Source organism: Phaseolus vulgaris, chromosome 10 (genome assembly GCF_000499845.2).
Source record: "Phaseolus vulgaris cultivar G19833 chromosome 10, P. vulgaris v2.0, whole genome shotgun sequence".
Classification (NCBI taxonomy): domain Eukaryota; kingdom Viridiplantae; phylum Streptophyta; class Magnoliopsida; order Fabales; family Fabaceae; genus Phaseolus; species Phaseolus vulgaris.
In genome coordinates this window covers 7,978,659-7,989,967 of record NC_023750.2, presented here as the reverse complement: position 1 = coordinate 7,989,967, position 11,309 = coordinate 7,978,659, and the positions used below count along the sequence as shown (strand labels likewise).

The 11,309-nt window shown below is 29.4% G+C and overlaps 1 protein-coding gene across 1 annotated transcript; it reads right to left on the bottom strand.

Moving 5' to 3' along the window:
- Nucleotides 1–3,938: 3,938 nt before the first annotated feature.
- On the bottom strand, nt 3,939–10,817 carry LOC137818715 (protein PIN-LIKES 3-like). The gene is made up of 11 exons (XM_068622289.1): nt 10,680–10,817; nt 10,175–10,347; nt 9,900–9,979; nt 9,669–9,793; nt 8,156–8,277; nt 7,199–7,429; nt 6,287–6,394; nt 5,692–5,792; nt 5,522–5,574; nt 5,235–5,420; nt 3,939–4,239 (listed from the first exon to the last, which is right to left on the bottom strand). The coding sequence occupies exons 2-11, from the start codon at nt 10,307–10,309 to the stop codon at nt 4,115–4,117; spliced, it is 1,266 nt and encodes a 421-aa protein (XP_068478390.1). The 5' UTR covers nt 10,310–10,347; nt 10,680–10,817; the 3' UTR covers nt 3,939–4,114.
- Between the last annotated feature and the right edge of the window lie 492 nt (nt 10,818–11,309).

Genomic DNA, 11,309 nt, shown 5'->3' with positions numbered 1-11,309 from the left:
CAAATTCCTTCATCAGCATTGACTTGAACTTCATATTCTCTTGCTCATTTGCACCTGTGATCAGTAGATCATCCACATAAAGACATAGGATTATATGATCAGACTTACTAGAGCCCTTCACATATACTCCATGTTCTGAAACACACTTAGTGCATCCTGCCTTTATCAGAAAACTATCAATCCTCTTATTCCAAGCTCTTGGAGCTTGTTTCAGCCCATACAGTGCCTTCTTGAGCCTATACACCTTGCTCTCTTGACCCTTAACTTCAAAACCTGGTGGCTGCTTCACATAGACTTCCTCTTCTAATGGACCATTCAAAAATGCAGATTTTACATCCAGTTGATGCAAATTCCATCCATACTGTGTTGTTATTGCTACCAAAATCCTGACAGTCTCTAGTCTAGCTACTGGTGCATATACCTCATTAAAGTCAATACCTGCCCTCTGCAGAAACCCCTTTGCTACCAACCTTGCCTTATACTTTGCAATCTCACCATTTGGCCTCAGCTTCAGCTTGTAAACCCACTTTACATCAATTGCCTTCTTCTCAGTTTGTGACACAAGTACCCAAGTCTTATTCTTCTCAATAGCTGCCAATTCCTCTTTCATAGCATCTAACCAATTTGAATCTTTCATTGCTAATTCGAGATTTATTGGTTCTGATTCAGCTAACATGTTTTCCTCAAGTAATTCACCCTCTTGGCCTATTGCTTGATCAGGAAACACATCATACTCTGTCAATCTCACTGAAGGTACCCTTGTTCTAATTGATCTTCTGACCGCTGGTTGTTCAGGTCCAGTTTCAGTACCAACCCTGATAGGATTCTCTTCAGCATCACAGTCATCAAGAGTGGCTCTAACTGTAGGTGGTACAATTTCTCTCTGTGTTGAATTTTCATTCCAGCACCAGCCTCTTGCCTCATCAAATTGTACATCCCTACTCTTAACCATCTTGTGATCTGTTGGTGAATACAATTTGTAAGCACCAGTTGAGTGATAACCAACGAACACCATTGTTTGACTTCTATCATCCAACTTTTTTCTCAATTGTTCTGGTACATGTCTATAGCACAGTGAGTCAAACACCCTAAAGTGACCAACACTTGGCTTCTCACCAGTCCATGCTTCATAAGGTGTCACACCTTGCAGCTTCTTTGTAGGACTTCTATTCAAAATGTACACTGCAGTAGCAGCAGCTTCTGCCCAGAACCTCTTTGGCATTCCTTTTCCATTGAGCATACTTCTAGCCATATTCATTATGCTCTTATTCTTCCTCTCAGCAATGCCATTATGTTGTGGTGTGTATGGAGCTACAATCTCATGAATTATGCCCTCATTCTCACAGAATTTGGCAAATTCAAGGGAAGTGTATTCACCTCCACCATCAGTTCTCAATTTCTTAATGCTACAACCACTGTCATTCTCAACAAGTAGCTTAAATTTCTTGAACTGTGGAAGGTGTCACTCTTTTTCTCAACCATATATATCCACACATGTCTAGTGTACTCATCAATGAAAGTGAGAAAATAGTGATTACCTCCAATAGATTGAGCCTCCATAGGACCACACAAATCAGAATGTACAACTTGCAATTTCTGTGATGATTTCATGGGTAAATCATGCTTGAATGCCTTTCTTGCAGACTTAGCAATGCAGCATTCTTTGCAAAGTTGTCTTGGAACCTGAATTTTAGGAAGACCAGTCACCATACCCTTTGCATTCAACATGCTCAGGTTCCTAAAATTCAAATGGCCATATCTATGATGCCATGTCCAATTCTGATCATCAGCAACAGTGGTAACAAAACATTTGTGATCAATCATGTTAATGCACACTTTGAAGGTTTTGTTACTTGACAGTGGAGCTTTAAGAACCAATCTCTCTTTTGAATCAAAAAGCTTCATTTTGTTTATCCACCATCTTCACTGTATAATTCTTCTCAAGTAATTGACCAACACTAATCAAGTTACTCTTCATGCTTGGCACATACAACACATCTGTGATGATAGCCTCTTTGCCATCCTTCCTCTTCACCATGATGCTTCCAATGCCCTCAGAATTCACTTGACTATTGTCTGCAAATCTGATTCCTCTAGAACTAGATTCATCCAGATCTACAAACCAACCTCTGTTTCCAGTCATGTGGTTGCTGCAACCTGTGTCTAGGTACCACACATTTGATGTGTCATCATCCAATTGTGTTGTAGCCATCAACATTGCATCATCTGAGTCACTTTCTGCCAGCTGAGCCTCATCTTTCCCTTGATTGTTTGATCCTCTACTTGGACAATCTCTTGCATAATGACCATACATCTCACAACAAAAACATTGTACCTCATTTAGATCCTTCTTCTTTGGATTCTTACTACTAGAAGCACCTTTGTTCTTGGCATCATTCTGATTCTTTGAACATTTGTTCTCAGATTCAGTATTACCCTTCTTCTTTTTCCACTTCTCTTTGTTCTTCTTGAACCATGAAGCCTCATCTTTGACCTTCTTGGTGAATTTTGCTTGCAAAGCCTGATCTGTTCCCTTCTCTGTTTTCCTCTGCTTCAGCCTCATCTCATGAGCTTCCAGAGTAGCTTGTAACTCCTCAAGCTTCATAACAGAAAGATCCTTAGACTCTTCAATTGCAACTACAATGTGATCAAAATTTGCAGTTAAGGCCCTCAACACCTTCTCAATCTTCTGCAAACCAGTGACCGTTTCACCACATGTTTTCATCTGATTGGTCAAGACTACCAATCTTGAAAAGAATTCTGATATGGCTTCACCTTCTTTCATATTCAACACCTCATACTGCTTCCTCAAAGCCTGTAACTTCACCTTCTTTAACTTTTCATCACCTCCATAGAGCCTTTTTAGAGTCTCCCATGCTCCCTTCGCCGTTTCTTCCTCAATGATCTTCTCAAAGACATTACCATCAACGCATTGATGTATGATGAACAAAGCCTTTCCATCTTTCTTCTTCATATCATGATGCAAGGTTCTTGCAGCCTCATTGGTATCTGCTGCCAATTCTGCAACTCCATCATTCACAATTTCAAGCACATCTTGAAATCTGAATATGACCTTCATCTGCGCACACCACCGATCGTAATTCTCGCCTTTGAACACCGGAAGATTCGCTGGAAATTGGGAACTCGTCGTACTTTGATTTGCCATTGCGGAAATTGGATCTTAACAAATGCTCTGATACCAGTTTGTTGGTACAAGGCTCTCTATTGTGATTGAAAACTAACGTGAAATTTACTAAGAGAAACTTGAGAGAGTTTGAAAGTATTGAAGTTGGGAATTTTATTAATCGAAAACAGAGCATTACAACAACAACAACGTAATCTCAAGTAAAATCAATCTCTATATATTTTTTAGTTCTGTTTACAACCTCTATTTATAAGCAAAACTAATCTAACTAACTCTAACAACTTCTTACTGTCAATGCCGCAACAGCATGGAGTTAGTTACAAGGCTAACAGAAAACTACGCTTCAGTAGCACAACCATCAGAGTCTGATCATGATAACTTGCACTACAACAACAAAACTTAAATAAGATGCGATTTAGCTTAGATTCAAAAAATTTGATTTTGATTTTGGTAATAAGGAGAAGAAAATGAAAGAAGAATATTAAAAGAAAAAGAAGGGAGGAATCAATCAAAAAATGATTTAGGTTGAATAAATAGGAGACGAATATTTCTATTTACACCTCCTATTCGCCAAGTTTACCTAATGGTTCATACCTTTTCTGCTAAAACTCAGAAAAAGTTCAAACTTATTCTTTCTAAACACATTTATAATACCACTCTCCCTAATATTCACACTTTTTTTCTTTTATGTTTGATAAATTATCACATAAATTTTGTACTTTGTATGAAAAAAATATATTTTATTAAATATATTTTTCGCAATTATTTGAGTATATATCTCTGAGGCATGTATGAGCAATTCACAATAAATAAGTAACTGCAATTGAATTAAGAGCATGATACTACAACAAATTATACAACATAGTTATATCTGTTTCAGCCATCATCTATTACAAATTGTTTGTGTCTTTTGGATGTGCAAATTGTTGTACAATTTGTTGAATTATTTCTTGTCAATAAGAAATATAACTATAATACAAGCCATATGAAGAATGTGCACCAGAGAGTAAGGGACACTGCAGCAAAGGAATAAGTTGCAAGCATAATAATTGAGCATTCACCTTTCCCAGATCCAAACAATTGAGTAGATGTACCTGAACCAACCACAGAATAAATAAATATATATATATATATATATATATAGTTTGCAAGTAATTAAGAATAATAAACTATACACACAGATGAATAATGAACTGATATATAGTTGAATAGTAAGCAACATGTGTATTTAATTAAGGATATGTGTATGGACAAATGAGTGTATAAATTGAAGGCATATTTAAAAATGTATACTGTTTTTTTCTCAGTGAATATCAAATTAAGTTGAATACCCAGACATTTTATTATTGATTTATATTTATAAAAAATTATAAATTCATAAACCAAGTTCATTAATTAAAAAGTTGAGAATTAGTAAAATTTATTATTTTTATATATTTTAGCCAATAAGTATATTTAATAAATTTATTGGCTTTTATTTCACAATAAATTATTCAGTCATAAATACATTGGATTTTATTTCACAATATATATAATAAATTTTAACTAATTTATAAAAAATTAAAAGAAAGTCAATTGATTTAGTTCAAAAAAATAAAATATTAAATTTGTTATATATATATATATATATATATATAATATTAAGATACATTATTTCACTTTTTTAGCTTATTAACTAATGTGTGATAATAATGTTTTTCAACTCTTACAAGATAGAAAATAAGTTCTTGTTTACTAATTTATATTATTTATTTTTTATTGAAATATAAAAATTAGAAAGTAATTAAAAGAATCTTAATTTAAAAGTAATTCATGTAAAAGGCAATTTCTCAAAAAGAACAGTCTTATATGTAGTATTATGATATAAAAACAAACTATGTTTGAAAACAAAATACAATTTTTTTTTAGTAATTTCTCAATTAGAAACATAAAAAATCAGTAGAAAAACTTCCAGAAACATTTTTCATTTTAGCTTTATATATCCAAACAGATTGTATATAACTTTTTTTTTTCTGAAACACTCCATTTGATGAACATGATATCTAGAAAAATAATAAGAAATGGTCATTAAATTTGATGAAGAACTTACTTATAGCCACTGCTGGTGGAAGGGCAAATTGAAGCAGTAAAACAAACTCATACAATGGATCATGGTGAATGAAGCCAAAATGAACAGCACCTTTAACAGTGGCTACTCCTAGAACTGGCAATGCAATGTTTCTAATTATAATGATGCCAAAAATAAGTGAAAACTTCACTCTGTCTCCTTTCAAACCTGAGAAAAATCATCAAAATTATCATTTCCAAATGGAACTATAAAAAGTTTATCTCACACTGCAAGAAATGAATTAGACAAATTTGAAAAATTAAAGTTACCTTCAAGAAGATTTGCCCCAACCAATATGGTCATTGCTGGGAGGCATGCATTCCTATAAAGCAAGGAAAGTAATAGAGAAAGAAGAATTAGATAAGGTATTGTTTTTCTTCTTCTTTTTTTTAACTTAGTATACACAAATGATGGTGTTTAGAAGTATGATGATGCTTACCCTATCATAATTATAGAGTCTTGAATCACATAGAGAGGAGCATTTCCACTTACTATTAAATTTCTAAATTGAGGAACTACTCCAATTATCAATCCAATCACCTGCACACACAAATGGAATTCAACATAACAACTAACAAAATTTAAACATAGTTAATAACTAAAACTTTGATAATTATGATAATTAATATTATATATTAATTTAAAAATTATTTTATAAATTTTATACACTAATGTTATTATTCTTATTTTTTTAGTGTGATTGTACTTCAGTCTACCACTTATATGCTTGAACGTCCCGTTGTGCTTTCTTCGCGTACTTTAATTGGGTTTTGAACCCAGTGGATTGTATGAGGATGGTTGTTTAATGTTTTCCTGTGATTAGTTTGGTTGTTCCTTAGATAATCAGGTAGGTGTTTCTTGATAAGAGTATGGTAAGATGTTTTGCTCTTTATGTATAAGGGTTGGACTATCACTGAAGTAGTTCCCATTTATTTATTTTTTATAACCGATAAAAAAAACTCATATACTTGAACAATAATGGATGAAAAAATAAAAAATGTAGAGTGAAAAAAAAAAGAAAACTATTCACATACCGCTCCAATCAATGTAGGAGGAAAAACTAGCTTCAAGTTGCTCCATTTACTTAACATCTTTAGGTATTGTATTACCTTCTTCTCTAAAATATTCAACATAGTAACCATCTGAAAATATGTAATGCAAAAAACACCAATCATTCATTTTTATTCCATTCAACCCTAATAATACAATTTTTTATTATTAGGTTTAATAGTACTTCTAATCTCCATATTTTTTTTATGAGTAAGTAAATTAGAACTTTATCTTTTTATACTACTAGAAAATCATTAAATAAAAATTAAGTTTTAGAGAAAAAAAATAATAATCAGTTGCTATAGTGATTAATTATATATTATTTTATAGATTACAAAAATGATTGATATCTAAATTAGTTTCTATTATTGATAAATAGTTGCTAAATAAAATCTTGGTAGCTAATTAGATACTAATTTAGAAACTATTTATAAATAAATAAAAATTAATTTAGATGCTAATAATTTTTTTAGTATATAAAATAGTATCCAATTTAGTCAATATAACAACTAATTATTTTTTGTCTCTAAAATTGGTTCTATTGAAATATTTTTTTAGTGTTATCTTTAAATACTACTTGTGCAAAAGTTTTACTAAAACAAATTTATTTTTCAATAAATATATTATTTCTATTTGACTTGTGAGAAAATTAGAAATAAAAAATAATCTTTTATTAAAATAGAGAACATAAAACAATATTTTCTTACAAATAAAAAAAAAGTTAAAACTATAGTTATTTTAGAATATATATGAAGTATTATATTATATTAAAACTTGGATAAATACCATTGATTACTTAAACCTTTTTAAGTTTTCAAAATTATAAAGTGTTGTGATTTAAAAAAGAAATGTAACCCTAATGACCCAAACATCAAATGCAACAATGTTCTACATACCTTCTTTTTAGCTTCTGGCACTGCATATGTTTCAATTTCATGTTGATCACAATTGTTAGTATGTGATCTATCCCCATTTTCACTGTAATTTGAAAGGGTTTTTTCACCACTCTCTGATGCAAATGTTGGATTTTGAGTGATTTGATCAACTTTCTCCTCATTGCAAATCTCTTTAGGTGAATATATGCGTACAATGTTGTATGCAAAAGACCATACTAAGATGGATGCTAGCTGAAAAGGAAAAAAAAAATATGGTGAAAAAGTTAAAATAATTTGTTATGTGATGCAAATCGATAATTAGAAACACACCTTTTTTTAATTATTAAATAAAATTCATATAAATCTAACATAAATGCCACTGAATTAGTTCTTATATGATAAGTCCTTTAATAATAAATAATACACTTACTCAACCTAATTATAAACTGAAAAAAAAATTAACTATTTTTTTATCAAAAAAAAAAAGTTAAAAATATTCTAACATCAAGTTCATGAGATATCATTGGTAAAGTCAATTCTCGCATTCGAGGTATTGTCTATTATAGAAATCAATACTCCGTCACAGTTTTATCTTTAAAAGACATCTTGATGAGTTAAAAAAGAAAACAAGTATATAAATTATCATTAATCTCAAACTCCTGAAGGATGTAGTACCAAAAAATTATATTTTTCTATCAGACTTTAGGTCATTTTAAAAGAAAATATATTATTATTTTTAAATGAAATTAGTAATTAAATGATAATATCTTTCCTATTTTTATATAAAAAAATGGCAAATAATGGTAGAAATCACACTATTAGTATCATTTGTTTCTTATAAAATATTAACTAATAATCTTCATGATTAACATAAGCAATATTGATTGATTTTGCTTATAATTAGGTTGGAGGAATACTAAAAAAATGAATTATATGAGAAAGTTAATTTGCAAATAATGTTGGAAGTTGGTATCATACTGCCAATGAGAGTGATGCATATGCCATTCCATTTTTGTAACAAACGGTCTCATCTCCAAATGGATTGCTTTTCTCTCTGCAAATGGCTGGAACCACCATTAGAGGCAAATTTCCAAGATTTCCTGCACACATCAAACTTCAAATAATGTCACACACATTAAAGGATTCTTATATATCAATGATATTTATCAAACTTGCACTTATTAGTTTTTTATATTGAAATTGTTAATTTGACTGCTTGAAAGTGAGTGTAGATTAAGCAAAAAAAAATTATGAAAAAAAATCAACTTTGAATATTCTAATACTTTCATGTTTTTAACTTTCTCATCAATCAATAATTAGTACTTTTTTTTTATTTACCCTTTTGAAAATGTGACTTTACTCACTTTACAAAAATCAAATCTAACATTTTTTTTTTGTAAAGAAAATATAAATTATTAATATCATAGACCTTATCTATAGTTATCTTGGTTCATATATGTAAGAGTCTTTCAGAAAAGAAGATTGTTTGTTTCTTTGTACTACTATATTAGAATGTTCCCTTATATTAATTCTTATCAAAATATTTATCTACTCTATGACTTAGTCTATGTATTAAAAAGATTAGGTTTATATTTTTTAAACTAAAAAAATAATATTTTAATTTAAACTTTAAAAAATTGGTATGTTTATTTAATAAATTATATTTTGAAATATATTGTATAAATAATATATATATATATACAATGAATTTTATAATAAAAGTATAATTTTAAATTTTAAAACTATCATATATAGGGCTTCAACTGTTATATATCAATCCACTCACTTATAGGTTAATAAAAAATTCATTATTTTATTCAATGTAAATGTCATAGTTGTATAACATAAAAGAAGAAAGAATAAAATTTCAATAATTAAAATAAATAAATAAATATACTATTTTTAATAATTTTTAAAATTATACATTGTCAGTTCATAAAACTTAAATTTAATATTATAAATGATCAATTAAAATCAGTTTTATCTGATTAATTTAGTATTTAAATTTTAATTAAATAATTAAGATATATCTTTAAAGATTGAATTTTTAATATTGAGAGAGGTCAGCCTATTTAATTGCTAGTAGCACAATAATTAAAGATAACTATACCATTGTTCAAACATTTGTTAAATTGAAGCTTTTTATTTTTTTATAAAAATTACAATATTAAGTATTATTATAAAGCTTAATATCTTAATTAGAACTTGACTCACACCTCCAATTTCAACCATCATCTACCACCATAATATAAAAATATTATTAAAAAAATAAAATATAAATAAATATGAAATTTAGGTCAAAACTCATATAATAAAACTTAAGAAAAGTGATACTTATTATTTTTTTGGATTACTTTATTTCATTTTTTAATTAATTATTTTAGTTTATAAAACATTTTCTCATCTATTTCATTATGTGACATGATGAAGACCTATTTATGTTTAGTGTGTATATCCCTTATTAATATAAAAAAAAAAAGTTTGTTCATACCTACAGCACAGCATCCCAACACAAGACCTTTAAGATGATAAGGAACTTTTGTTATTTTAACAAGTAACCATCCAAGTGCTGTCCCAACAACAACTGTGAGAACAATACAAAATGGCATGAACCACCTGCATAATCATTCATCAACTTAAATCATATTTACTTTTATCAAACCCATCAAAATGGAGAAATTTTTATTTTGAAGATCACTGTGAAAACAGAAAACAAACTTACAGTGTAATCAAACCCCTTAGAGTCATGGTACTTGCCAGACTGCTACAAGCAAGAGCAGGAGAAAACACAAAATACACCAGCTGTAAAGAAACTCAAGTATTATATAGCATTTCTAAATTTAGATTGATATATTGTGATCTAAATTCAAAAACAAATCTTACAGTTACTTATCAAAATCAAGAAAATTTACTTTCATGTTTAAAGACAGATAAAATGCAAAGAACAAGTATTCATGAGGTTGATACTGAGATATGTTTGAGTTAGAAGAAGCTTACAGTGTTCATGTTACTGATGGCAGTTTCACTGAGTAAGTCGAATCTTTTCATAGCAAGGAAGGAGCCAAGAACAGTAATCAACAGTACTTTAAGATTTGGCATTAATGCAATCACAAAAAGCCTCAATATCTCCATGTTGGTTTTTCCACTTTCTACAAATCAAGTTCTGATATGTGGAACAAGTAGAAAAAAAAAAACATTAATCTCAATGTAACAAAAAGTTCTCTTTCTCTTACTCAAATCTGTTATATGAATTTTCCTTCAGCTAAAAAAAACACAAGTGATTCATATTTAAGTAAGTGAAACAAAATGTTATCAGAAGAATAATTTATCTTACACAGAAACTAAGCATCCCAGTTAAAAAGGAAGTATATAATCAGAATTTGCATCATCAAAGTTCTATGCACAGATTTGTACAATAAAAACACATAAGAAACAAAACAATGAATATATTGAAAATAAACATAAATTCAAAGAGAAAATGTTTTTGAAAGAATGAACTCATCTTTCTTCAGAATCCTTCTTCCTTCTTCTTTCTCCTTTTAGCTGTGTTTCAATGTGTTTGATATGTGGTTTTTATACACTTTCAATGCTGTCTGAACCTATCTATTCTGTGTCTATTCTGTGTTTAGCAACCCAACTCAATCAATCACCCTTTTTTATTTTCTGTGTTCAACATATTCACATGTGATTTTTCCTTCATTCGATGCATATCATCACCATTGTTACCTTGAAGTGCCTCCAAGTGTCATGGATTTTCCTACATTGCAGACAAATAAGTGGACACCATGCAGTGGTTGCTGATCTTACATTGAAAAGTGAGTTTTGATGAAATGAAAGAAGAATTGATTTTGTTTAGTATCATTGTGTTAGTTCTCATATTAATCATTCTGGTTAAATTCTAAACTTAAAAGATTGATAATCTTCTGTAATGACAGATTTTAATTGTTGGAGGTTCTATGTATGATTAGAAACTCGGGTGTTAAATTGAGTCACAAGTAGAAAATTTGTGTTTTTATTCATAAAAAAATTTCATAATTAATTGAAAAAAAATTATTAGAAAGTTGTAATTAATTTTTTATGAAATCTTTTAAATTTGATGAATATTTTATACTTAAGACAAACAAAACTTAAT